Source organism: Macrobrachium rosenbergii, chromosome 5, assembly GCF_040412425.1.
Source record: "Macrobrachium rosenbergii isolate ZJJX-2024 chromosome 5, ASM4041242v1, whole genome shotgun sequence".
NCBI lineage: Eukaryota > Metazoa > Arthropoda > Malacostraca > Decapoda > Palaemonidae > Macrobrachium > Macrobrachium rosenbergii.
The window spans coordinates 57,967,551-57,995,537 of record NC_089745.1 but is presented as its reverse complement, the minus strand read 5'-3'; the positions used below and the strand labels follow the sequence as shown (position 1 = coordinate 57,995,537).

Below are 27,987 nucleotides of genomic sequence, written 5' to 3'. Positions count from 1 at the left end.
TTATCTATAAAACTACAGTACACAAAACAAAAAACATTCGTACATGTTACATATGCATAAAAAATCTCTCTCTTGTCTCAGTGAGAGAGAGAGAGAGAGAGAGACAGAGAGAGAGAGAGAGAGAATGTTTACATCAACAGCTGTTGTGATTCTGATTGATTTTACTGTATTTTAATGTAAAGTAAGCTAGTATCATACAGTATTTATGTACAAAAATAAAAATACAAAATTTTTCACACCAATTTTATACATAAAAGCATGAAAACTTATAAATTACTTCAAAAAATAAAAATAAACACTTCTGCAGGGTTTCTCAAGGATTTTGCAAACGTCATGTGTTTGTGAAAAAATCGTGTATGCCAATTAGTTTGGTTCTGATGAAAAGTTCGTGTCTGTGAATTTGCACAACTCGAAGTGAGTAAGATTGAGGTATTACTGTATTTTCATTTTATTTTCGTGACTAAATACATTTTTTATCATAAAAATAATTATTTACTAATTTTCAAATATTAATGTTAATGTAAACACAGCACAATATCGATAAAATGCTAAATTAAAATTCTGTAAAATTACAAAACAGCTCAGCAATGTCAACATCTCAGTTCAATCTCTCTCTCTCTCTCTCTCTCTCTCTCTCTCTCTCTCTCTCTCTCTCTCTCTCTCTCTCTCTCTCTCTCTCTCTCTGTGTATGCATATCCTCGAATGAAAAAACACAGCAAAATATAAAAAAAAAACACTATTTCACTTACAGAATCTCATTTATGCTATATTATTATACGGATGATCTACTATCATCTAATATGTATAAAAAACGATCATCCCGACATCTGTGAATGTTTTTACCAATGTAAACATAATATCAGTTCATCCCCCCCTCTCTCTCTCTCTCTCTCCATGACGACTCACTATTGGATGGAAAGGTTTGAAGTAGCCAATAACACACCAGACTACCAACTTTTCTTGATGCTGAATGGCTGCAAGGGCTGTAAGTAGCCTATCACACAGCTTGTAGCTCGAATACTTGGTGTACTAATGTCTGGTGTATGAGCTGTATTTTTACTCTCTCTCTCTCTCTCTCTCGCTCAGTATATATACATATCCTTTAATGAAAAAACACAGTAAAATATCAATAAAATGTTATTTCACTTACAGAATCCATTTATACTGCATTATTATACTGATCTAATATCATCGTAATATGTATAAAAAAATTATTGTCCTGACACTTGCAATTCTTTTCACTGATGTACACATAATATCACTTCACCCTCTCTCTCTCTCTCTTCCCATAACGACACGCTACTGACTGGAAGGGTTTGAAAAAGCCAGTCACACAGCAGGGTATCAACTTTTCTCAATGCTGATTGGCTGGAAAGGTTGTAAGTAGCCAATTACACAGCTTGTAACTCAGATGCTTTGTGTGCATACTATCTAGTGTATGACTTGTATTTTTGTTTCTCTCTCTCTCTCTCACTGAAATATGAATTACTGGTATCATAAACTTTTATGTACAAAATTAAAAATAATCATTCTATTAACCCTTAAGGGATGGGCTAAACATATATCAAGCACACCTCCAGACTGGGCAAACTTTAAGGTTGGCCAGTTTAAGAGAAAAACACATCAATGGAAAGAGGAAGATATGCAAATGCACATGGTGTAAGAAAAAATTCTAAACATTTTTTCCCTACCTTCCACAGGAAGTTGAAAGTTACTATTTACAACCCTGTGTGGGGCCTCTTTTACAAGACACTCGTAAAAATATGTTAATTTTACCAAGTCATGCATGCTCTTTCTAATCATTTATTTGATTTTTTTGTAAAATTGTAATTACAGCTCACACAATATCATAACAGATAAGAACTAAAATCAGTAACGAATACTGAGTACAGGCAGTCCCCGGTTTTTGGCCCTTGTCTAGCAACAACAACTGGATTTTTGGCACCGATACCCATCTAACAGAGGCGCCAATCCCCCCTTATCGGCGCCGATAAGCACCGATATTCATCAATTTCCGGATCTCATAACACCATTGGGAAAAGAACCCCCACCAATAACTGGGGACTGCTTGTATATTTGCTGTAAAATATTTCCAAGATTTACTGGGTGGGGAGATGTAGTAACTTTTTGTGAGGTATACATGCTTTTTCTAATATTTCTTTGCACTTTTCCTTGCAAAATTACAATTATAGCTGACATACTATCATAAAAGGTAAGAACTGAAACCAACAGCAATCCCTGGGTATATTTATAAGCACACAAATAAAAAAGACATCCTAGAGCTGCAGAGAGGGAGCACATTCTCCTCAGAAATCTCAAGGCATACTGATCGATGTCTCTCCCATGCGAACTATTATAGATGCCATTAGTCATTTATGGACCACTGAAGTGCTATGAACACCTTTCCCACTAAATTCATTCAAATAGTATGATGCAAAATATGATTACTCATATGAGGATTCCCGTCCATTAAGGGTTAATACATTTGTTTCATTTATAAACTAAAAGTTATTTTTCTAATTCTTTTGATAGTAGGCTCAATCAGCTGATTCTGAGAATGTAAACATTACAAATGTCAGAATGATCGGTTTTTTATATATTGTATATGTATTACGATAACAGATCAATATAATAATACATACAGTACAGGTAGTCGTCGACTTACGACCTATGCGACTTACGACTGACCGACTTTACGACGGCTACGACAATATAATATATATAATATTTAATTTTATATTTTGCTAAAATACGTCGAGCGCGCGTACGATACTTTTTCCCGCTACCGGCAGCGCGCTCATATCCGAGAGATGCTCAGCTTTCGGCAACATAGTGTGTTTGTGTCGTTCGAAAATGGTAAAAGAATCATATTTTTGTAATGTATTTTGTATTTCTATTTTTTGCAAATAAATCAAATGTAATAACAAATTACCGTATTTGATGGCTTATAATACGCATGTCTGCATAGGACGTACCCCAATTTCAGCAGGAAACTGAGGGAAAAAAATAAGGTTTCTTAGCCTATGCTCATATGATTTTGGTAAGTAAAAACTGTAGTATTAGGTTATCATATGCATATTGTTTCTTACCAACAGAATCAACAAAAACATTAATAAAGAAGTTATTTACCATATTTATATTTATCAAAATATGTATTATACAATCAGCCATTTACTACGATCGAATGTTTCGTCTGCTGCTGAAAGCTACCTCATAGGTTTACCAATAGATCGCAACACATTCATTTGTAAACATTGTTTCTTACCGCCAGAATCAACAAAAACATTAATAAAGATGTTACCTACGGTAATATATGTTATATATATCCATTATATATTATAAAAGTATGCAATCAAGGGTAAAATTCAATAAATAAAAGTGTTTCCTATGTAACAGCTCGAGTCTCGTGAGCAACTGAACAAAGCCATGTTATTATTCTTAAAAGAGAATGCTAGCACGAGTTACAAGTATCAACTCAACGGGTTTTGTTATTATGCCTAAAGAGAATGGTAGCAGGAATTGTCAACCACCAATTGATCGAAGCCATGTTGTTGTGCGTAAAGAGAATGTTAGCAGGAATTGCCAACTACCAACTGAATGAAGCCTTGTTATCCGTAAAGCTCTCGAGATAATCACCAATAGGTGGCAGCACACGTACTGTTTATATCTATAAATGTGGAATGCGGCGATCCGCTGTAGACTACGATAATGATATTAACATTTTAATGAAAATGTCGATAATAACAACGTAGATATTGATTATAATACTAGCAGTAGTAATTGCGGTGATGGTAAGTGTGATAATGATAAATAATTATAATAAACTTTGTTTTTAATAGGTTATTAGGATACCACCGAATTTTACGCTAGGCTACAACATCTACGTGACGTTTCATGTATAATTTCGGCCAAAATTCTTAAATTTTGAGCCTACATTATGTACATAGGACGCAGGGGATTTTTTAGGCCATTTTTTTGTTAAAAAGTGCGTCTTATACGCCAAAACACGGTATGTATTTAATTCAAACCTATAAATAAACAAAAGTAAATAATACGTCATACGTGTAGCCGATTGGCAATGCAAATGGCGGATAAGAAAATGTAAACAGACCAGACAGATGGTTTGAATGCCTACAATAAAAATGTTACATACAGTAATAAAAGTAAGTATTAATCAAGGAGTTCAAGCATGATAAGATTTCATATGCTAAACGTAAAAATAGGTACTATACATGCAAATTTTTTGGATAATATAAAATGTATATGTAGGCTAGTCATAATATACGGTAGGTACAGAATACATGTACATATGTGGTTGGTCGACTTACGACGAGATCGACTTCCGACCACTCTGTCAGAACCTAATGCCGTCGTAAGTCGACGACTACCTGTATACAGTAAATGGATTCTTTAAGTGAAATAACATTTTACTGATATTTTGCTCTTTACATTAATATTAATATTTGAAAATGAGTAAATCATTGTAACGTGTACATAAACAACAGAATATTTTATCACTGTTGATTGCATTTATAATTTGGTATTTTTTTCAATGCATATTTAAAATATTCAAGTACAATACTTAACTCTACTTGTGAATTCCCAATGTTTCCCCTACCTGTCTACTTGTGAATTCTCAATGTTTTCCCCTATCTGTAAAATGAAAACGGAACAGCTTCAACACTGTATTAGAGAAAATGGCTATGCCTGAATATAGGGTTAACTTGATAAGTTTTCACAAGTAGCCATAAGCAATAATATATGTTTAAGGATATTTAAGTGTTTCAGGGTGATAGTTTATGATATACTTGGTGTCTGAACTATTAAAATAGTTAGTGAGCTATTAAAACAGGCAGTTATAAGTATTCTTAGAGGGGTCCCTGGTGTCTGAACTATTAAAATAGGCAATTATGAGCATGCAGGTGGTTGTGGTCCCTAACTCCCGTGATTACAGGTGACATACTGTATTTACCAGAGCCACATTTTTTTTGGAAGTGCTGTACAATGTTTTGTGACTTTACACCCATATGACAGGTAATACAAAAAAATTAAGATTCAGAAATTGCCAGTTACAACCAAAAAACTGAAGAACCTGATTAAAGCAAAAAATATCAACCAAGCACTTCTCCTGAAAAGCATAGAAGCATAATTAAAGCTGTATAAAAATATGCTTACAAAGTGAAGGTATATTCTTAAGTCAAAATTCTACATTTTAACAAAGCTTTGCCTTGCATGGCAGTTTATGGGTTGGCTCTCTGGAATATATGTACAAGCATTAGTAATAGCTCCTTGCACGCTAATGTAAATGAGACTGAGCATGCTTATTCTGGTGCTTTGAATATTCATATATTGCTTAATTACTGTAATAAAGCTTTACATTAAGCACTAATTTAAATATGACATTTTTATGATAAAATAAAGTTTTATATATACTTACCAAGTAATTACATAGCTACTAGATTTCTACATGGCAGTCTAGGAATTCAAATTTTGTGGTGGCGCTACTAACACTCGTGTAGGTGACAAGGTCCCGCCCACTTTCAGGACTGATAGGTGCAACCCGGCAGAACTTCAATTCGTTTTAGTCCTGAAGTCCATATGAGGGAGGAGGGAAGGCTCTGATTACGTAATTACTTGGTAAGTATATATATAACTTTACTTTATTAAAAAATGTCATTTTTATATAAGTGACTTACCAAGTAATTACATAGCCGATTCCATATTGACTGGAGGTGGGAACATGGACATATTCTACTTCACGACATTAAGAAAGTAATGACTAAGAAATAGAAAAGATTGCTAGCATTAGAATACTGCTTGTTGTTCTCAGTAAGAGAGCTCCGCATGAAGTTCACTGATGGTTAACCAAGATTTTAAAAAAGGGTGCCCTTGCCCTGAGCGGAGACCAGAATAAAAACAACACCGTCACCTACACTAGAAAAAAAAACCTCACCCCAATCACTCAAAACTGGCAGGTACTCCAAGCACAACGTACCCCTCGACTTCCCTTGAACTCAACACCTTACAATAAGGCGAGAGGATGGTAAAGGGACAGAGAACCCACTATGCTTCCTCTCCCAACACCATGACAGCCATGGATAAAGGCCCTAACGTACTGCAATTTTTTAATATTTCGAATACGGTTTTGACGTCCTTGAAATAATGTGACGTGAAGATAGACTTGGACCTCCAAAAGGTTGATTGCAGGATAAACGCTAAAGACAGATTGTGTTGAAAAGCTAGAGACATGGCAATGGCCCAAACTCATGAGCCTTTACTATAAAGGGAGGTAAGGCCTCCTCTTGGATCTGACAAAAAGCTTCAGTAATAAGGGTCCTCAGGAAGAACGAAGGGGCATTCCTCTACAGAGATCGAGATGGGTTTCTCAAAGAGCACCAGAGATTATTCGAGGGTCCCCTGATCTTCTCCGTCCTGTGGAGGTAGTGCCTCAAGGATCTCGCACGGCAAAGTAACCTCTCTTCCTCATCTGGACCAAGAACGTCCATTAAATTCTTAATGGCAAATGAACGGCCAGGGATTGGAGACATCCTCATTCTTGGTGAGGAAACCAAGAGAAAGAGAGCAGACAGTGTTCCCTTGAGAAAAACCAACTCTCTTATCTAAAACATAAAGTTCGCTAATGTGTTTGGCGGTAGCCAATGCCACAAGAAAAAAAAAAATGTCTTTTTCATGAGGTTCTTGGGCGAAACAGAGCAGAGTGGCTCAAAACGGGGACCAGTAATCCACTAAAAACCACATCTAAATTCCAAGACACTGTACCAGGCTTCTCTTGTTTGGAGGTCTCAAAAGATCTAATGAGGTTGCTGAGATCCTGATTAGAGGACAGGTCCAAGCCTCTCTGCTTAAACACAGGGCCAAGCATTGACCTATATCCCTTGATCGTAGAGGGCGACAGTTTTCTATAGGCCCTCAGGAAGAGTAAAAAGAATTTGCCATTTGGCTCACAGTCATCTCAGAAGAGATTCTATTGCTTTTTCACCATCTTCTGAAAATGGCCTATTTAGACTGGTAGAGCTTGCTGGAAGAAGCTCTCCTGCATCTAGCATTAGCTTGCACAGCTTGTCGTGAAAAACCTTTCGCTCTGACAAGGCTCCTGACAGTCTGAAGCCTGTCAGAGCCAGAGCGGACAACCCTTGATGAAACCTGAGAAGGTGGGGTTGTCTGAGCAGCGACTGTTTTTTCTGGTAGAAGCCTCAGGAAGTCCACAAGAAGACACAGCAGGTCTGGGAACCACTCCTTCCTGGGCCAGAACGGAGCAACCAGGGTCATCATGACATTCTGGTGAGACGACAACTTGTTGATCATCTCCCTGACCAATCCAAACGGTAGGAAGGCATACACATCCAGGCCTGTACAATCTAACAACATGGCATCCGTTGCCCATGCTTGAGGGTCCAGAACCGGGAAGCAAAAGAGGGGAAGACAGTGGTTCCTGGGCGTCAAGAAGAGGTCCATGGAAGGTTTACCTCATAGCTTCCATAGATCGAGGCAGACTAGGGGGTTAAGGTCCACTCTGTTGGCAGGACTTGATGGCAACGGCTTAATTCATCTGCCAAGACGTTCAGCTTTCCCTGAACAAAGTGAGGAATGATCGTGACCTGACTCTGCTCGGCCCAGAGAAGGAGGTCCTTCGCCGTCTCACAGAGATTGAAGGAGTGAGTGCCCCCCCCAACCCCCCACTTGCAGACATAAGACAAGGCTGTGGTGTTGTACACACACTGCTGCAATCTTCCCCGTTACAAGAGGAGCAAAAGCCTGAAGGCCCAGGTGAATGGCCTTTAGCTCCTTGACATTTATGTGTAAGGACCTCTGAACCGATGTCCATGTTCCTGAAACCCTTTGACTTCTTAGAAGAGCTCCCCAACCTAGATCAGAGCCATTGGAATAAAACTCTAGGTTGGGGTTCAGAGGCAGAAGAGAAATCCCTAATTGAAGCTTTTCCTCTGACAACCACCATCGATGATCCTCCTTGATCTCCGGCGAGATGGGAAGATGAAGGAGTCCGGCTGGGTCTTCCTGCACCAGCTTGCTTTCAAGTAAAATTGCAGAGGCCTCATGTGAAGTGTGCCTAACCTCACAAACTGTTCTTCTGAGGCCAAGGTATCCAGGAAACTCATCCATTGGACTGCTGAGCATTCCGAGAGAGAGAGAGAGGAACTCTCAAACCGTCTGGAGGCAAGATTCGATCATTTGGGGGGACAGAAAACCCGAAAAGCTCGAGAGTCCATAATCATCCCTAAATAGGAATCTTCTGTGTCCAAGTCATTTGTGACTTCTGAGGGTTTATCAAAACGCCTAACTCCTATGTTAGGTGAAGAGTCTTTTTCAAGTCCTTCGGGCACTGTTTTTCAGGCGTGGAGCGGAGCAGCCAATCACCCAAGTAGAGGGACACATTGATTCCGAGAAGGTGAAGCCATTTCCCAAGAGGAGCAACAATCCTGGTGAAAACCTGAGGGGCCGTGGACAGACTGAAGTAAAGGGCCCGAAATTGGAAAATTTTGCCAAGAAATACAAATCTCAGAAATCTGCTGGAGTCCAGAAGGATGGGAACATGGAAATAGGCATCCTGCATGTCCAAGGTGACCATCCAGTCGCCTTGATGGAGGAGGGACATGATAGAGCGGTTCGTCTCCAAGTGAAACTTCGTGTTCACAACGAACAAGCTCAGGGCGCTGACGTCTAGAATGGCTCTAGTCCCCCGATGATTTGGGGACTACGAAGAGTCGGCTGTAGAAACCCTCTGACAAATGATCTAATACCTCCTCTACTGGCCCCTTGTGAATCAAGGACTCTACCTCTTGAGCAAGAGCAAAAAATTTCTCGGACCCTGCCGAGTAGGCCATCGAGGTGATCAGCTACCTGGACAAGGGAGGTTTCTCTTTGAAAGGAATGAGTAGCCTCTTCTCAATACTTGGACCACCCAGGGGTCCGCCCCTCTGCGACTCCACTCCTCCCAAAAGAGATGAAGCCTGGCTTCGACAGGTGAGCAAAGGACAAAAACTTCATTTCTTAGCAGTGGGCTTGAAGGCTGACTTCTTGATTGACCTTGAAGGAGGATGCAGGTTAGTTCGAGGTCTGGGTTGAGGTTTTGATCTTACTCCACAAAAGGGTTGAGATTGCAAGGGTTAGAAAGGCTTGGAAGCAGAGGGAGTTTCTTTAGGATGCTTGGTGGACTGAGCCAAAAAGTCTGTTGTTGATTTCTTCTGCAAGGCCGACAACACTTCTTTAACTGTATCCTGAGGGAAGAGATGTGTCTTGTCTAAAGGAGAGAACAAGAGCGCCAGCTTCTGTGAAGATGTTACTCCCTTTTGGTAAAGGAACACCACAACTCCCATTTCTTAAGGATGCCCATCGAGAAAAGGGAGGCGAGTTCGGCAAAACAATCCCTAACTGCTTTGTCAGTGCATGATAAGACACCTAGCCAGTCAGAAGCAAAATCTTTGGCAATGTCTGGACAGTCCTCAATCTTCCTTGCCAAAGCTCTCATGGTTCAGTCGAGAAACTGAAAATGTCTAAAACATTAGAGAGATTCTTGAAAGGTGATCAAGACCGGGCGAGGAAAACATAATCTTGGCCGAGGAGAACGCAGCCCAACACGTGGCATTGACCAAGCCAGAGAAATCCCCTTGGGAGGAGGCAGAACCTCCCAAGGAAGTGGCATAAAAACAGTACTTCGTCCTCAGTAGCTTAAAAGGATGTCAACCACTCATCCACCTCTCGAAGGTCATTTCTTCATGAGGAAGGTAGACGCAGGCGATGCTGGAGAGGTAAGCTCAAAGAAGTCAGGGAAGTTTGCAAACTGGGATAAGCCGATTAAGGGGCGTTGTCTTGCTCAGCTCCTTCCTCATCTGACGAAATTGGTGACAAAGGGTCCTTGCTCTTGGAAGACGAAGACCTCTTCTTCAAGAAGCCCATAAGGTCCTCAAGCAGAAGACAAAGTGGGGCCAAGGAACAATCCTCCCAAGTTGACAAGTGCGGAAGAGGCGAGGTTGGCACTGAATGGGCTGATGTAGCCAAGTGTGGCGCCGAAACAAGCAACGCACCTGGAAGGAGATGGGTGCTCGGGAGCACAAGAATGAAGAAAAGAGGGTGATGGACGCTTACGAGGAAGATCAGAGCGCTTAGGCACTAGCACTGGGCACTCAAAACCTCAGGAAACTTCAGGCTGCCCCAAGAAGATTGGAGAGGACACACTGAAGACGGGCGGAGACGGAACGGCGAAGCTGCATGAAGGCTGAGGACTGACACTTGTCTTCTTATACCTCTTAACAGGAGGAGGAGAACTGTCTGCAACGGTGGAATACCTCTTCAGAGGCCAAGGCGACAATTCAGGCTGCTGACGCTTCCTGTCGGGTGAAGAATCACCAGAGTCTGATGACAGACGATCAGCACTAACTGAGACGCCTTTCCAGTGGCGCTCTGCTGCAGCCTGGGAATGGGCAACAGGCTCGGCGGAGGGGGGGGACTACCCATGGGCAAGCACCACCAGCCTCCCTTGGACCTCCGATATGTCTTCTCCCCGGTGCGGGGGAGCAGGACAGGGACCTTCGTTTAGGAGCACTGGTGGGACGGGCAACCACCTCCTCAATACAAAAACAATGTCATTTTGCACTGCACTACTGACACTGGGAACACTGGAAGCCCTCTCGATAAAGGCTTTAAAGGACACACCCAACTCCATAACTGTGTTCGCTAAAAATTCAGATTTCTGGTCAAACCTAGATTCGAGGCTGGCAATGGTGTCGAGATTGGAAGCACGGGAACCTGGTAAACAGAGTATGAGGCAAAGAAGTAGGAGGACTAAGGATTGGAGACAACGGAGGGATTTGAGGAGAAGAAATAGCACTATCTTCTACCACAGAAGGACAAGGATCAGTATCTGAACTAGCCCTATTTTTGACTCTAAGGGCTGCCTTCCTCTTTCTATCCCTATCCAATTTCGCTAAGTGTGATTTCCAAGCTTTCCACTTTTGGTCATCCCAATCCTGACATTCAGAACAAGTAAGATCTTTATTACAGTCCTGCCCCCTACATTTTACACATTTAGTGTGAGTCAAAAGTAATCTTTGCTAATCTAGTCTTACATCCTTCGGTGCAGTATCGAACACTAGAAGAACTAGAGTCAGACATCCTGGCTAAGTAAAATAAAGTTAACCACAACTAACAAATTAACTAAATAGAGAAAAAATATCTTCAGCACACACCAAAAAAAAACAGCAAAGTCTGAATACTTCACCAAAAGAAACTGGACAAATATCCAAAAATGATGGTGAGACTGCATGAAACCACCGATGTTAATTGGGAGCCGGAAGAAAACGTATTGAAGCTCTTTGCTGAGTTGTACCTATCAGTCTGGAAAGTGGGCGGGACCTTGTCACCTACACGAGTGTTTGCAGCGCCATCGCGAAATTTTAATTCTTAGACTGCCGTGTACAATGCTAGTAGCTATGAAATTACGTATTTGCTAAGTCACTTATATAAAAATCTTTTTTTCCAGGAAACAACCTTAAAGACTCATAATTATACATACGTAGTATCAAGGTACACAGTATGAATATCACAATTCCAGAAAGGTGGATAAGATTCCATTTTTGGGTGTGCTCGGAAACCACCAGCATATAACATGGACTTTCCGTCAGGAAATCTGAATAAGATCATCACAGCACCCGGGCAACTGCAAATGAAAAAGAAAACACTTACCTAAATGGCTTGAGAGATCCATTTTCAAAATTCTATTGTGAGATTAACGTTTTTATTACATACTTTAGAGTGACATAGATGACCCTTCCAAATACATTTACATTTAGTGTACTAGTTACACAGTCAAACTCTAAAGTTAAAGTTTTTCATTACTAAGTTACTTCAACCTAACAAGCTTGATAGAATATACAGTAATGGCAATTTTTCCCTCCATCTTAATCATGGAAGTCTGTACTTTTACTATTTAATATAATCCATGATAATAAAAATTAGCATAACTAAAGGACTCTACATTAACCCCAAAGTACTTACTGATTGGCATCTAAAAAGGTAACTTCAATATCACAGATGGAATAAGGTTTATTTAATGAAAGAGGCTGTATAAATTCAACTGGAACACCAAGATGAAAGTTCACTAGCTTAGCTGAAATAAAATTATATGAGTTGAAAAAATCCACTGCTACATTAAGTACAGTACAGTAAAAAGAAAACAAAAAATCTAACAGTCAAATTTTCCATATAACATTTTTAGCTGGCATGGTGAATTTTAGTACATATAACTATGACAATTTGAGACATGTTTAAAACACATACAAGACAGTTTTTAAAAGTAAATTGTATTTTTCCTAACTATACAAACCTGAAATTCTTTACATTAGGAATTACTTTCAGCGTAGGCTGAAAACGGCCATTGAACTTTCAAACAAGGTGGTTAGGCAGTTAACTGCCATCTGGGAGGCGGGAGTAACACCTGCCCAGATGTAAATATTCCAATTTGCCTTTCGGCCCAGGTATCAGATTGAGGGGTGGCATGAGGTGGGTATGAAATGTAATGTAAAGGACCTCAGGTTTGTATAGTTAGGAAAAATAAAATTTACTTTTAAAAATTGTGATTTGTTCCGACACGATATACAAACCATCGGTCCTTTACATTAGGAAGACTCACTGGTTGGAGGGAGGAATCTGCATGAGTCTCTATGAACTGACTGGAGTTCACCACACCTTGTCTTCCCTTCCTGGTTGATATAGCAAGCAAGGGAAAACTGCCTCTGACAAATGATCGGGTTGTAAGAAACGCGGGATCCATTGTCAGGCTTCTGGGTCCCTTTGCATGAAAGAGGAATCGTTAGTTCATGCAAAGTAGGCTAGGACAATCATGGAGTCGGTGACATTAATGCAGTCACAAGCACTGGGTTTGTCTTATTGTCATGGTCTCCTTCACCCGCTTGCAAGGGGAAGGAGTGGGGTTGCTCCTATAAACCTGAACGGAAAATAGAATGGGAGCTCCCGTTGAGTGCTTACCTGCATCGACCGCCAGATCCAGCATGTAGAGGCACGTCCGCTCCCTGCCTGTGGGAAGAAAGCCGAGATGAGCAGAAAGAAGAGAGTCCAGTCACTCCACATTCTTTCTCCCAATCACAACCATACATCTTAGGCGAGATGCAACCTGTCCTGTTAGAGTAGCCGGGTGAGCTACACTTGTCGAGCAGCCACCACAGGACCCAAGGAAAAAGCGTCCCAAGGACTTGTGAGCAACATCCCATAGGTAGAAGGAGGTGAAGGTGGTCTGTTGGGACCACACACCTGCCTTCAACACCTGAAGAACCATGTTCTTCCGGAATACGGGGGATGGACCTATGCTGCAGACTTCATGAACTCTCGGACAAAGTGTACCGGTGTCGTCTTCTCCAGCAGCAGAATACACTCTCCTTATCGTCTCACGAAGCCAGAAAGAGATCGTGTTCTTGGAAACTTCTTTCTTGGTCGAGCCAGTACTAACGAAGAGTCGTCGACACTCAGGCCGGAGACGTCCAGTCCTCTTCAGACAGCACCACAGCACTCTAACAGGACACAGTAGCATCTCATCTGGTTCAGTACCTACAAAGTCCTCCGGGGAGGGGATCGTGAAAGACTCGAACTGTGCGTCAGGGACCGAAGGATTCTGAGTCTTCACCACGAAATCCAGGATGAAATCAAGCATAACTGATCCCCAACCCCTCGAGTGCTTAACATCGAAGGAACGTCCGTGCAGTTCGCCAACTCTCTTCGCCGATGCCAGGGCCAGTAAGAAGATGGTCTTGAGGGTTAGATCCCTGTCTGACGACTCTCGTAAAGGCTTGTACGGTGCACGGATCAGGCTCCTTAGAACAAGTCACATCTCACGCAGGGGGCCTGAGGTCCCTGGGTGGGCAAGACCTTTCGAGGCTTCTTATCAGTAGGGAAATCTCGAAGGAGGAAGAGATATCTACTCCTTTCAGCTGCAAGACTAGGCCAAGTGCGGCGCTAGCCTTTTACAGCTGAAATTGAAAGAAGCTTCTCTCGGCGAAGGAAGACGAGGAAGTCCGCGACCTGCTGAACAGCAGCTCCGACCAGAGATATACCCCATCCACGACACCAACCACAGAAGACGGATCACCTTCCCTGGTATACCGCTGCGGAGGATCGTCTCAGGTACCCGGCCATCTCCGTTGCTGCACGATGCAAAAAGCCTCTCGCTCGCAGGAGATGGTGGATAACCTCCAGCTGTAAAGACACAGGGACTGCACTACTTGGTGATACTGCTCGACGTGGGGTTGACACAACAGGTTGGGCCAGGGGGTATCTCTCTCGGCACCTTGGAAAGGAGGGCTAGCAGGTTGGGATACCAAATGGGTGGGTGCCACCAGAATCATTCTGAGATTCGGAGTGATCATCGCCTGGCTGATCACTCTGCGAATCGGGCAGAACGGAGGAAAGGTGTAGACGTCAAGGTTGTCCCACGGGTGCTGGACATGTCCTCTGCAGCAGCCCATGAGTCTGGCATGACAGAGCAGAAGACCTGGAGTTTTCTGTTGTCGGGTGGTGAACAGATCGATGACTGGACGCCCCCACAAGTCGAACAGCCTTCTTGTGACTTCCAAGTCAACGGACCATTCGGGTCTGATCACCTGATTCTGGTGGCTGAGCTTGTCTGTGACGACATTCCTCTTGCCTGGAATGTACCTGGTTGACAGCTCTACTGAGTGACCCATGGCCCACTCGTGCACCTGCATCGTCAACTGGTGGAGCGGGAGGGATACTAGACCCCCCTGTTTGTTGAAGTATGCCACTACTGTAGTATTGTCGCTCATCAGTGCCACGGAGTGTCCCAACACTTGATCCCGGAACTCTTGGAGAGCCAGGAAGACTGCCTCGAGTTTCAGGATGTTAATGTGAAGGTGCTTGTCGTCTCGGTGCCACACTCCCAAAGTCAGCAACTCCTCCATGTGTGCGCCCCATCCCTTGGTCGATGCATCTGAGAACAGCAGCATGTCCAGAGGGGGAGTATGCAGGGATATTCCTATCAAGAGGTTCCTGTCGTCCATCCACCAGCGAATGTTCTCTCTCACCTCCTCGGAGAGAGAGATGAGAAAGGACTGGGGGTCTCGGGACTGGGACCAATACTCCTTTAGTCTCCATTGTAGATACCGCAGGTGAAGATGCCCAGCGACGACAGGTGACCGAAGACGACTTGCTATTGTCGGGCTGGCTGGAACAGCTGTGTTGCCTGCCTGAACCTGCTGATACGAGAGTCCAAGGGAAAGACTTTCGCTGCTACCGTGCCTATCAGCATGCCCGTATACTTTATCCTCTGCTTGGGGGTGAGATCCAACTCCTCAAGGTTCACCATGATCCCAAGATCGCGGCAAAGCTCGAGGAGCCGATCCCTGTCCTGTAGCAACTGCAAGCAGGAGCTCGCCAGGACCAGCTAGTCATTAAGATAACGCAGTAGATGTATCCCGTGCAAATGGGCCCAAGCTGACACGAAAGAGAAGACTCTAGTGAACACCTGGGGAGCGGTTGAGAGCCCGAAGCAGAGTGCCCTGAATTGAAAGACCGTCTCCCCAGGGATAAAGTGGAGGTACTTGCGATAGGATGGATGAATGGGTATTTGGAAATACACATCCCTCATGTCCACCGTAAGCATGAAGTCGTTCTCTCTGATGGAAGCGAGCACGGAACGCGTCATTTCCATCGTGAACCGAGTCTGGTGAACGAATCGGTTCAGGGGAGAGAGGTCTATGACCGGTCTCCATCCCCTTGTGGCTTTCTCTACGAGAAAGACACAGCTGTAAAAGCCTGAGGACCGGTCCGACATGACTTCCACAGCACCCTTGCTCAGCATGGCTTTCACTTCTTGCTCTAGAGCGGAGTCCTTCGGGTTCCTTGGATGAAAGTGCAGAGACGGATCAGAATGTAGGTGAGGGGTGGCCGAGACTCGAAGGGTAGTACAGTCAACCCCCCGTATTCGTTCTCATGATTCGCAGACTCACGTATTCACAGATTTCTCTGTGGAACATATCTACCCATTATTCGTGGAAAATTCGCCCATTCGCGGTATTTTTCACTGAGAAATATTCACTAATTACTGTATTTTCATATAATTTTCATGAATAAATGCACTTTTTGTGATAAAACTATTAAAATACTCAGGTATAAGCATTTTTACAGGGTTTTTCTTGTGTTTAAACTATCAAAATGGGCAGTTCTAAGTGTTTTTAGAGGGGTTTTAAGTATTCGTGGATTTTAGCTATTCGTGTGTGAGTGAGTGTGTGGTACGCATCCCCCGCGAATACGGGGGCTTCACAGTTAACTGCGGGCTTGGTTAATGGTGATCTGGTTTTATGGGACTTGTCTAGCGACGAAAATTGGCAATTTTCGGAGCCGAAAATCGCCAATTTCCGCTTATTGGCACCGATAATTGGGTATTGGCACCGATACATACCTAACAGAGGTGCCGATAAGCCCCAAAAATCACCGGAAATTGCCGATTTCCGGTTAGTGGTGATTTTTGGTTATCATCACACCCCCAGAACAGAACCCTTGCCGATAACCGAGGACTGCCTGTAGATATCCCTCCCGAAGGACATCCACTATCCAGGTCTCGGCTCCGTATCGCTGCCATGTTGCCCAATGGCTCGACAGGCAATCCCCCACCTTCTGGCCCGAGGGCCTGGCCACAGTGGAACGCGAAGACCCGGAGGTCTTGGCCACTGCCTGGTGAACAAGGCCGTCGCTGTCATCCGACGGACGCTTCTCCACCGCAGCATCCACCAACTCTCTAGGGACAAGAGAGGTAGACCCCAGCAATGGTCTGTTCCGCAGGGTCACTGCTGACTCGGGCCCCACGGACCTGGAGAAGCGAGAAACAACGGCGTCCCTCCGCTTCAAGACCAGGTTAGCCCACAGGTTTTCCATCTGGTGGGCAAGGTAGGAGATGGCTCTACCTCCTGACTGGCACAGTCTCCTGAAAACAGAGTCTTCCCCAGGTATGATAGCGCCCAAGGAAGCAACCACTTTGAATACTGTGAAAGACCACAGATTCAACCAGGAGACTGCCTGGAAAGCTGCCATGGCGGTGGCTTCCAGGGTTACAGCCTCTTGCTGAGAGAGGGAGACACTCTCTGCAGTAAGTTGCTGCAACGAGAGACCCGGATCCAGATGAGCCAGGTCCAGGTCAACCTGTTCAGGCTGCAATGACCTCTCTCAAGGTGTATAGAAACACTTCTGACAAGGCAGAGGAGGGGGAAGTAGCTTGTCTGAGCGGTTCGATCGTAGTGAATTGTCCTGCCCAGACACAAGATCATTAACCTGACTGAGAACCCCCTCGGCAAGCATGGACCATGGCAGCCCTACCGAAGCCTGGGTTCCTTCTTGGGTCCCCAAAAGGATTCGAGGCGAGACAGACAATGCACAGACGAGGCCGTGGTCCCTTCCCCGAGGTGGCTGTGTTGACGAATCAGCGCAATTACCTCAGCAAAAGTCCTCTGTATCTCAGGGGTGTCCGTGTACTGAGGAAGAGGACCCTAGAGTCCCTCCAGGGTGCGGTCCTCTCGATCTACTCTCCCTGCAGGAGAGAGAACCTTGGCAGACCGCCACGATCCATCCTGCACCAGGCGGACGTACGACCTGGCTGAACCAAGGACCGAGCCAGGCATGTACACCCCCAAGGTAGAACTCTGGGGAGACAAATCGCCAAGAGTTCTTCCTGTCTGACTCATGCCCCCTGGGAGGAGCCCAGGAGGTAGAGGGGACAGGCGAGGAGGATCGGGCACTTCCACTAGTCTTGCTGGCAGAACCAAAAGGAGCAGCGGGCCAGGAGCAGTTACCAACCCGCGGTGGTGACGGCAACCCGAGTCGAGGAGAACGCTTTCTCCTGGGTGAAGCATTCTCTTGAGGAGAACAGAGAGGCTCACGCGAGTCGAGCCACGCACTCGGCTCACCCAAGCCAGGCTGACGTGGTCAGGGGCTGGGAGGAACTGAGCATGTGGCTGGCTGGCAAGAACTTGCGCTGTTTTCTGTATGTGCCCCAGTCTTCTTCGAGGCTGAAACCTCTCGGGAAGACTGAGCAAGGGACCTCTTCTCTACCTCACCAGGTGTCCAGACCCAAGGGACCGGTGCACCTTCCCGGAAACCTGGCTTGGCACTCAAACAAGTACCAGCAGAAAGAGTTGGGGCACCTGCATGCCTGGACTCTTTCTCTTGTCCTGTGCCCGAGCCCGTACGGAGAGAGGTTTCCCCTGTACTGGACCAGGGTTATTGGGTCTCCTTAAAGACCCAAGTACTCAGAGCGGCTCGCGAATGAGTGTCCAACACAGTCCCCCTGGCCTTAGAAGCAAGCTTTTTCGGCGCAGCAGGGGGAGTGCAAACCGTGGTTTGCATGCCCTCGGCTCCCGATATGACTGACCTGGGGGTCAATGCATTGGTTCCCTGGTCCGTGGACCAGGAAGAGCTAACGAGAGATCCCACTGCCTTCCCTGTGGAAGGAGGCAGTCCCTTAGAACTGTCAGTGCGAGACTTCCTGGTGGGAAGGGGGGAGAGAGGCAGGCTTCTTCTTCGGCTGGCGAGCCTCAGAAGAAGAAGGAGACGAAGAAGTAGCAGACGACGACCACAACACCTTCCTCGATCTCTTCTTCGACTTCATCATCTTCCTTAGGATGGCAGTCAGGTCCCCCATCCATGAACGAGCAGCAGAAGACACAGGCACAGCCAGGGGCGCCAGGGAAGCAGGCGCAACCCGGGTAGTTGAGACGGTGCTCAGGCCAGCAGCTACCGGGGCAGGTGCAGCAGCGTGGGAGCCAGGATAGCCAGTAGATGAAGCCAGGGTCAGAGGCATGGGTGGCGCATGGGAAGCCAGGCCGAGCCAAGCGTCAGGGTAGCCAAGAGCCGGAACCATGGTCAGGAACAAGCATGGGTTGGCAACAAGAGCAGGCATGGACATAAATGGGACCGATGAAGTCATCATCTGCAAGGGGCCAGGCAGGGATAACAGGGCCAGGAAAACAGGAGGCAGCGACACGGAGTGGAACGTGGCAGGAGCGGCAGATACCTGGGTGTCCAGGTGTGAGGCCACTGTCTCAGGAAGCTTTCCAAATGATGACATGGTGACGGTCGTGGTGGTGGATGCAGTGGCTGCATGGGTCGTCACCAGAGCGCCTGACAAATGTGATACCAGGCCCTCCAGTGATGGAACACCAGGAAGACCCAGGTGCAGCCAGGCAGAGGCAAGATCAGATACCTGGCCACCAACAGACGCCTCCACACCCAAGCCTGAGGACAAAGTCGGGTTAAAGAGGGAAGCCTCTACTTGCTCCGGGGGAAAAAATTCACCCCTGGAGTGAGGAGAGGCCCCAGAGCGGATGTCCTGAACATCCGCTCCCCCGCGGCCTTCCACACCCAATGAAATGAATGAGGAGGGTGAATGGGACTCCTCACCTGAAGGAGAGGTAGCAAGAAGGGGTAGCTTGCTAGGAGAAAGAAACGATCCCGATGGATCAGCCACCACGGGAGTCGTCGGGGCGTGTTACCCTCGGATGACACCTTGGTGGCCTTCCTACGGTATTGCCTCCTCCCCTCAAACTTCACCCACTGCTCGGCTGACCAGGAACAACACTCCGAACAGGGAGAAGCACGTGAACACACACGTCCTCTGCAGGCAGGGCAGAGGGTGAGTGGGTGAAAATCATTGCTAGATTGAAAAGTGCTACGTTTCTTGCCTCCCACCCCAGGACACACATGCTGGGGGAAGGAGGGCTTAAGGGATTTATCCACATTCATCTCAATCAACAAAAACAAAATGATCCCACAGGGAAAAAAGCTCAAGGGCAGCCAGGGCAGAGAGCGAGCAACACACGTCTGCAGCGCACAGCGACCGAAAGCAAATTTGGAATGTTTACATCCAGGCAGGCTGTACTCAGTTAACTGCCTAACCACCTTGTTCGAAAGTTCAACAGCCATTTCCAGCCTATGCTGAAAGTAATTCCTAACGTAAAGGACTGACGGTTTGTATATCATGTCGGAACAAGTCATCATTATTCATTACATATTATCTAGTTTTGTTTCATCACAAATCCATTACCGTTAATTAGCCTAATTACGTCACCCGTAAGTACCGAAGTGAAGATTTTGGTTATAATTGTCAATTATTTGTTAATAAACTAAAATGACATTTTCATAATAAAATAAAGTTTTATATATACTTACCCAGTAATTACTTAGCTAAGAGTTTCTAACTTATGGCAGCTTCAATTTTGAAATTTGCGGTAGCGATAGTTTTTTGTTTATGTAGGTGACTAACCCTGTCCACTTTCTGGGTGAAACAACTAAGCCAAGAGCTTCCCTTTTGTTTATGCTTTACAGTCCATGTGAGGGGAGGAGAGCGGGCTCCATTTGTAATTACTGGGTAAGTATATATAAAACGTTATTTTATTATAACAATTTCATTTTTATATATGTAACTTACCAAGTAATTACTTAGCTGAATCCACATTGAAGGAGGTGGGATTCATGGACAACTTTAACTCTAACATTAAAAATGGTAATGAAATGAGAACAGAATAAAAAAGGCTTAGCATTGAAAAAATGCTTGTTGTTTCTTACCTGGTGAGAGAGCTGTGCAGGTAGATACTGCCTATGGTTGACACTCATCTCAACTGAGTAGCGGCGTGGCGGTATGGTCAGGGTTGCCTCTACTAAGGTGAGCAACTTCGTAGCGGAGGAGTACTCCGATTGCTAACGAAGTATGAAGCAAACTTTGCAACGAAGAAATCTCCAACCAATAACAAAGTCAATACTAAAATGCCCCTGCCCCGGGCGCAGTACAATAAAAACAAAACCAAAGAAATAGTCACCTACACCACACATAAAAGGTGCATATAGAAAAGAAAAATAACCACCACCCTACACAGAAAAAACTGGTGGGCACTCTAGATACCTTGGACCCTCCAGGCTCCCCATGAACTCAACACCTTGACAAGGCGAAAAAAAAAGTAGGAAGTGTTGCTTCCTACATTCCCTTCCCGAACACTACGCCAGCCACGGACAACGGTCCAAGTGTACTGCAATCTTCGTACGTTGTCTCCACGTCTCGCAAATAATGCATAGCAAAAACAGATCTACATTTCCAGAATGTAGTCTGTAAGATCAAAGTGAGAGAAGGATTATGCTTAAAAACAACTGCTGTAGCCACTGCTCTCATGTCGTGCGCTTTACCCCTAAGTCCAGGCAGAACGTTCTCTTCGATTTGAGTGTGTGCTTCGAGGATCAGGTTTCTAATGAAAAAAGATAAAGTGTTTTTAGACATAGGCCTGGCTGGGTTCTTAACCGAACACCCAAGATTCCTTGCTGGGCCTCTAATCTTCTCTGTCCTCTTGATTTAATGTTTAAGTGCCCTTACTGGGCACAGACTTCTCTCTTCCTCTGGACCCAGGATGTTCAATAAACCTTTAATAGCAAAGGAACGAGGTCATGGCTGTCAAGGATTCTCGTTTTTTCCCAAGAAGCCAAGGTTAAGGGAACCGACCGCGTCACCTTGATAAAAACCTATCCTTTTGTCTATTGCATGCAGTTCACTCACTCTTCTCGCAGTGGCTAGCACAACCAGAAAAATAGTCTTCTTAGTCAGATCCTTCAACGATGATGAACTCATGGGTTCGAATCTTGAGTCTGACAGCCACTTGAGGACTAATCTATGACCAAGGGCATACCTCCTCCTTGTCAACCTTGGACGTATCGAAAGACTTAATAAGATCTGAGATATCCTGGTTGGAAGAAATGTCTAAACCTCTGTGCCTAAAGACTGAACTAAGCATAGCTCTATATCTTTTATCGTAGACGAAGAAAGGCCCCTGGTGGATCTCAAGTAAAGAAGAAAGTCCACCACTTGAGTTATAGTGGTTTTAGAAGAAGAGATGTTATTCTTCTTACACCAAAGTCTAAATACTGCCCACTTTGCCTGGTAGATTGTTAGTAGAATGTCGTCTACATTTAGAAATAGCTTTTGCCGCAGCTCTTGAAAAGACTTTCGCTTGCAAGAGTTTGCGGACAGTCGAAACCCTGTCAGGGCCAGAGTGGATGTGTCCTGATAAAATTTCCTGTAATGGGGTTGTCTGAGTAGACTTGGGATTGTTGGAAGAAGGCGTGGGAAGTCTACTAGTAGTTCGAGAAGCTCTGGGAACCACTCTTTCCTTGGCCAGAAGGGTGCTATCAAAGTCATTCTGGTGCTTTGATGCGACTGGCTTCAGAATCTCCCTCACCATCCCGAACAGAGGGAAGGCATACACTTCCAGTCCTGACCAATTTTGCAACATCGCATCTGTCCCCCAGGCTCGTGGGTCCATTAAAGGTGTGCAGAACAGGGGAAGACAGTGGTTTTTCGGTGTCACGAACAAATCCACCACAACTTCCACAGGTCGGAGCATACTCGACGGTCCAGGATCCACTGTCAGGAGAATTTGTTTGTGATGACTGAGTTTGTCTGCCAATACATTGCACTTCCCCTGAATGAACCACGTTAACAGCTGGGTTCGGTTCTGCTCTACCCAAAGAAGGAGACTCCTGGCAGTCTCGCTAAGGAAGAATGAGTGATTCCCCCTTGGAGTCTTACATATGCTAAGGTTGCTGTGTTGTCCGCATGCACCATAATTACTTTGTCTCGTACTTCCCTTGCGAAATGTTGCAGTCCCAAATGGATGGCTTTCAGTTCTTTGATGTTTATATGCAGAGTCTTCTCTCGTTGGGACCAAACTTTCGAAACGTCTTTTCCCTCCAGGAGAGCTCCCCAACCTATGTCCGACATGTCGGAGAAGTCTAGTTTGGGGTTAACTACCAAAAGAGACTTTCCATTGTTCCACCAGCACAAGTCCTCCTTTATCTCTTGTATTATTTGGAAAATGCATAAGTCCTGATTTATCCTGTGATCCCAACTGACTCTTAAAATGAATTGTAGCGGTCTCATATGCAGCCTTCCCAACCTCACAAACTGTTCAATCAACGATCGAGTGCCCAGCAGACTCATCCAATGAGTGGCTGAATACTTTATAGAAGGATGAATAAATTTGTTTGTATCTAGCATTTCCCAATGTTTTGTGAGAGAGAGAGAGAGAGAGAGAGAGAGAGAGAGAGAGAGAGAGAGAGAGAGAGAGAGAGAGAGAGAGAGAGAGAGCGAGTGTAATTGTGTAATTGTCGTTGTGAGTGGTTCGGTTGTTGGAGTTCGTTTACGGCGCTGTCTGTCTGTCTGTCGGGAGTTTTTTCGGTTTTGGGGAAGTCTTGAGTAGTTGAGGTCCAACCTTGAAAGTGGACGGGCAGTTCGTCTGGTTTTTTTGTTCTGGATACCGGTACCAACTTTGATGGTGCATGTGTCTCTTCCTTTTTGTTCGTTGTTGGTGGAGGGTCTGTTCTCAGTTTTGTTTTGTGGTTTTGTGTGCTGTGATTGGCGACCGTGGACCTTTTCTCCATCTCCAGCAACCGAAGATCAGGGTGAGTGTTGTTGTTTGTGGGTTTGAATTCCGCCACATTAATTTGGCGCCCAACGTGGGGCTGTTGTATAATTGCTATTAGGATTGTTTGTGGTGGCTAGAGTGAGAGTAAGAGGTCAGGATGAGTGAGATAAACTGAGAGAGGAACTCCGGGTGGCTAGGGAACTCCAGGGTAGGCTGGAGGAGGAGAATGGGAGGCTGAGGAGTGAGAATTTGGAGTTGAGGAGTCAGTTGGAGGAGATGGGGGGAATGCTAAGGAGTGCAAAAGAAGAAATGAAAGGGGAGATGAAAGAGTCAGAAGAGAGAATGGAAGACAGGATGGTAGAGAGGATGGATAAAAAGTTGGAGGGAATGATGAAAAGTGTGGAAGAAATGGTGAAAGGTATGTTCAAGGGTGTTTTTGGAGAAGGGGCTGTTGCTGTTGGAGGCAGGTCCTCTGGAACGTGTGAAGGGGCAAGAGAGAAAGAAAAGGAGGAAGAAGTGAATGGAAGCGTGAGTGATGAAAGTGATGTGGAAATAGGAAGTAAGAAACGAGAGAATGAAAGGCAGGGTAAGGAAAAGGGGAATGAAAAGCAAGGGAAGGAACAGAGGGAAAGTAAGGATAAGTCAGGGGAAGGAAAAGGGAAGAAGGGAAAGGGAAAGGAAACTGGTAAGAAGGGTAAGGAAGTGGGAAGGGCAGGAAAGAAGGGAGAGGGTGAAGGCAGTAGTGATAGTGAGGTGGATGGAGGTGAGTGGATAAAAGTGGATAAAAAGAGGGGAAGAAGAGTGTAATGAGTAAGATGAATGTAAGTGCGGAAGTGGACTCTTTGTATTGGAAGAGGGTATGAAAGGACAGAGTGAAAGTAGCGAAAGTGAGAGTGAAAGTGAGAAAGAAGTGAGAAAGGCTATGTATGTGAGGGAGCTACCCTGGTGTGAAAGGTATAATGAGTATGGAAGTAGGGATGTGCATGATTTCTTTAGGGAGTATGAAAGGTTTTGTCAGGATAAGTATGGGGAAAGTAAGAGAGTGTGGGCACGAGAATTAGGAGAATATTTGACTGGGTTTTTGCTTGATATGTATAGGGTTATTATGAATGGGGAGATGTTGAGTATGACAAGGTGAAAGCTAGACTAGTTGAGCAAGCGAGAAAGCGAGTGTGATAAGAGGAAGATTGATTGTGTTATCTGGATAAGAGGAAGAATGAATTTGATGAGGCAAGAATGAAAGCTGGGGAAACCTTGTCACTATATGCTTGTAGGCTGGAGACGTTGGCAAGGAAGAAGTTTGGGGATGATGGGATAGATGAATGTAAGGAGTTAGTACAGAAGTTGTTAGGGACAGTGCCAGATGGAGTTAGAGAATTTGTGAACTTGAAGCGGAAGGAGAAGAAAAGATGGATGAGCGAAAGGTTGACTTGGGGAGAAATTTTGGAAATTGTAGAAGATTATGAGCTTGACAGGGTTATAAAAGAGAGCAGAAGTGTAAGTGTAAGGGCTGGGGTAGATGAGAGAGTGCCAGAGTTTGGAAGCTTTAGGGATGCAGTGTTGAGGGGCCCAATGAGAATGGCAGATAGTGTAATAGATAGGAGTGTAAGAGCAAGTAATGTGGAGGTGCCAGTGAGGATGAATGGTGGGTTTGTAAGGGAACAACGGGTTGGATGGGTTAAGGATAGTAGTGTACAAAGGGGAAGGTCGGTGAGTGGAAGTCGAGCGAAGTGTTTTAGATGTGGAAAAGAAGGACATACAAAGAATGAGTGTAGGTGGGCTTTAGGAGCGTGTTTCGGGTGTGGGCAATCGGGACATTTGGTAAGGGCGTGTACGAAAGATAGGGGGGTTAAATGCTACAGGTGCGGACAGGTGGGTCATATTGCTAATGGTTGTAGGGTACCCGAGTGAATGTAATATGTGGCAACTGTGGTAAGAATGGGCATTATGCAAGAATGTGTTCAGAACCGAGAGCGAAGTGTGTCGAATGTGGAATGGAAGGGCATGTATCAAGTGTATGTAGACGAAAGAGGGTGACTGTGACAGCGAATTCGGGAAACTGAGTGTGAAGGGGGTTCAAATGGGTGGATCCTCCAGGATGCAAGTGGTGCGTGTGATGCATGTACGTGAGGGGTTGTTGCATGAGGAGGATCAGCAATTGGTTTTGATAGAGTATGGTAGGAAACGTAAGAAAGGGAAGAACGTAAGTGAACGGAGTGATCGTAAGTTGTGTGATAGGGGTGTGAGTGCCAAAGTGAAAATGAGTGATAAAGCGTGTAATACGGATGAATGGGATGGTATGAATAGGACATATAGCATATGCGGGTTTGATATAACTGAGTTGACTGAACGTGTAGGGGTTAGTGAACGGTTGGAGGTGAGCAAAAGTGTAAGAGTAAGAGAGCGTAGCAGTAATATACGAGTGATTGAAAGCATGAATGAATCGTTGCAAGAATTGGAAAGGTCAATGAGCGAATGGGATGGGTTAGTTGAAGAATTGGGGGAGGTATTTGGGAACGAGTTAGAGGGTATAGATGAGATTGTGGATGAAATTGAGAGTGGTAATAGTGAAGAAGATAGCGTGAATCTGAGAGAGAATGGAGGAGAAGATGTGAATTTGAATGTTGCTAGAAGAGAGAATGATTCTGAGAGAATGATTGCATGCCCGCGAACGCGATCTAGAGGACCTGCTAGTGAGCATCCGTGGGTGTTGCGTAAGGCAATTTGAATGCAGTGTGAAAGGTGTTGGTTGGGAAATGCTAAAGGGGGGAGAATTATAGAGGGATGAATAAATTTGTATCTAGCATTTCCCAACGTTTTGTGAGAGAGAGAGAGAGAGAGAGAGCGAGTATTATTGTGTAATTGTTGTTGTGAGTGGTTCGGTTGTTGGAGTTCGTTTACGGCGCTGTCTGTCTGTCTGTCTGTCGGGAGTTTTTTCGGTTTTGGGGAAGTCTTGAGTAGTTGAGGTCCAACCTTGAAAGTGGACAGGCAGTTCGTCTGGTTTTTTTGTTCTGGGTACCGGTACCAACTTTGATGGTGCATGTGTCTCTTCCTTTTTGTTCGTTGTTGGTGGAGGGTCTGTTCTCAGTTTTGTTTTGTGGTTTTGTGTGCTGTGATTGGCGACCGTGGACCTTTTCTCCATCTCCAGCAACCGAAGATCAGGGTGAGTGTTGTTGTTTGTGGGTTTGAATTCTGCCACAACTTCTGTAGGGAAAGGAAAAGGTTGACTTTCTTAATGCAGTCTTCTATCCTTTTTGGGAGAGGGAGAAGCCTGAAAATTCTGAGAGTCAATCTTCATCCCCAAATATAGAATCTGTTGAGAAGGAGTCAGTTGGGATTTTTGAAGGTTCAACAGCAAACCTAGATCCTGAGTCAAAAGAAATGTCCTTTGAAGGTCCTCCATGCATCTCTCTCTTGTGGGCGAGCGTATTAACCAATCGTCCAAATATAGGGAAATGTTCACTCCCAGGAAGTGAAGCCAATTGCCAATGGGGCGAGAACTCAGGTGAACACCTGTGGTTCTGTTGACAGGCCGAAACATAGCACTCAAAACTGGAAAACTTGATTTCCATGAGCAAATCTCAGGTACTTCCTTGAGTCTTGTTGGATGGGAATGTGGAAGTAAGCATCTTTCATATCAAGAGAAATCATCCGGTCCCCTCGACAAATGGATGACAGGACAGACTGGACTGTTTCCATATAAAATTCGTTTTTGCTACGTAAACTTTCAGAACGTTCGCATCGAGCACCGGTCTCCATCCTCCTGTGGCTTTTGGTACTACAAAAAGCCTGTTATAAAAACCCCTGGACTTGATATTCTCCACCATTTCTATCGCCTTCTTCTTGAGGAGAGACGACACTTCTTCCAAGAGGGCTAAGTACTTCATTGATCCTACAGAGGATGCCGTCAATTTGATGGGAGAGCTGGATAAGGGAGGTTTCTCTTTGAAGGGGATAGAATACCCTTCCCTTAATACTTCTATCACCCGTTGATCTGCTCATCTCATTCTCCAACTTCCCTATAAAAGTTGGGGTCTGGCTCCCACAGGTGCATGAAGGGCTGAAGACTCACTTGCAGGCTGGTCTGGTGGAGGGTCTCTTGGCTGCACATGGAGCAAAACGTACAGAAGTCCGCAGTCGTGATTGTGCTCTCTGTCTGCCTCCTTGAAAGGGTTGGGGCTAAAGAGGAGACGATGACTCGAAAGGGGGGGTGTTCCACTCTCTCGGACACCTCGTAGATTGCGAGAGAAGTCTTGTGTAGACTTCTTAAGAAGGTGAGAAGCCACTTCTTCTACCGTTGCTTGCGGAAAGAGGTGTGTATTATCCAAGGGCGAGAAGAGGACAGCTGATTTATGCGATGGAGTGATGCCCTTAGATACAAACGAAATCCAGAGTTCCCTCTTCTTAAAATCCCCATAGCATAATGGGAGGTAATCTCAAAAGAACCATCTCGAATTGCTTCATCAGCACAGGAGAGAACACTCCTCCAAGTAAGCAGCAATATCCTAAGGCAGATCCAAATCTCTGA

At 44.9% G+C, this 27,987-nt stretch overlaps 1 protein-coding gene across 5 annotated transcripts in view; it reads right to left on the bottom strand.

Moving 5' to 3' along the window:
* Positions 1-27,987, bottom strand: part of LOC136838828 (DNA cross-link repair 1A protein-like) — a 97,320-nt gene that overhangs the window by 36,400 nt on the left and 32,933 nt on the right. For all 5 annotated transcript variants that reach the window (XM_067104461.1, XM_067104457.1, XM_067104458.1 and 2 more), the window contains exons 7-8: positions 12,034-12,145; positions 11,552-11,695 (exon numbers count right to left, since the gene is read on the bottom strand). In XM_067104461.1, coding sequence (XP_066960562.1) covers positions 11,552-11,695; positions 12,034-12,145 — 256 coding nt within the window. The remainder of the gene's footprint in view (positions 1-11,551; positions 11,696-12,033; positions 12,146-27,987) is intronic.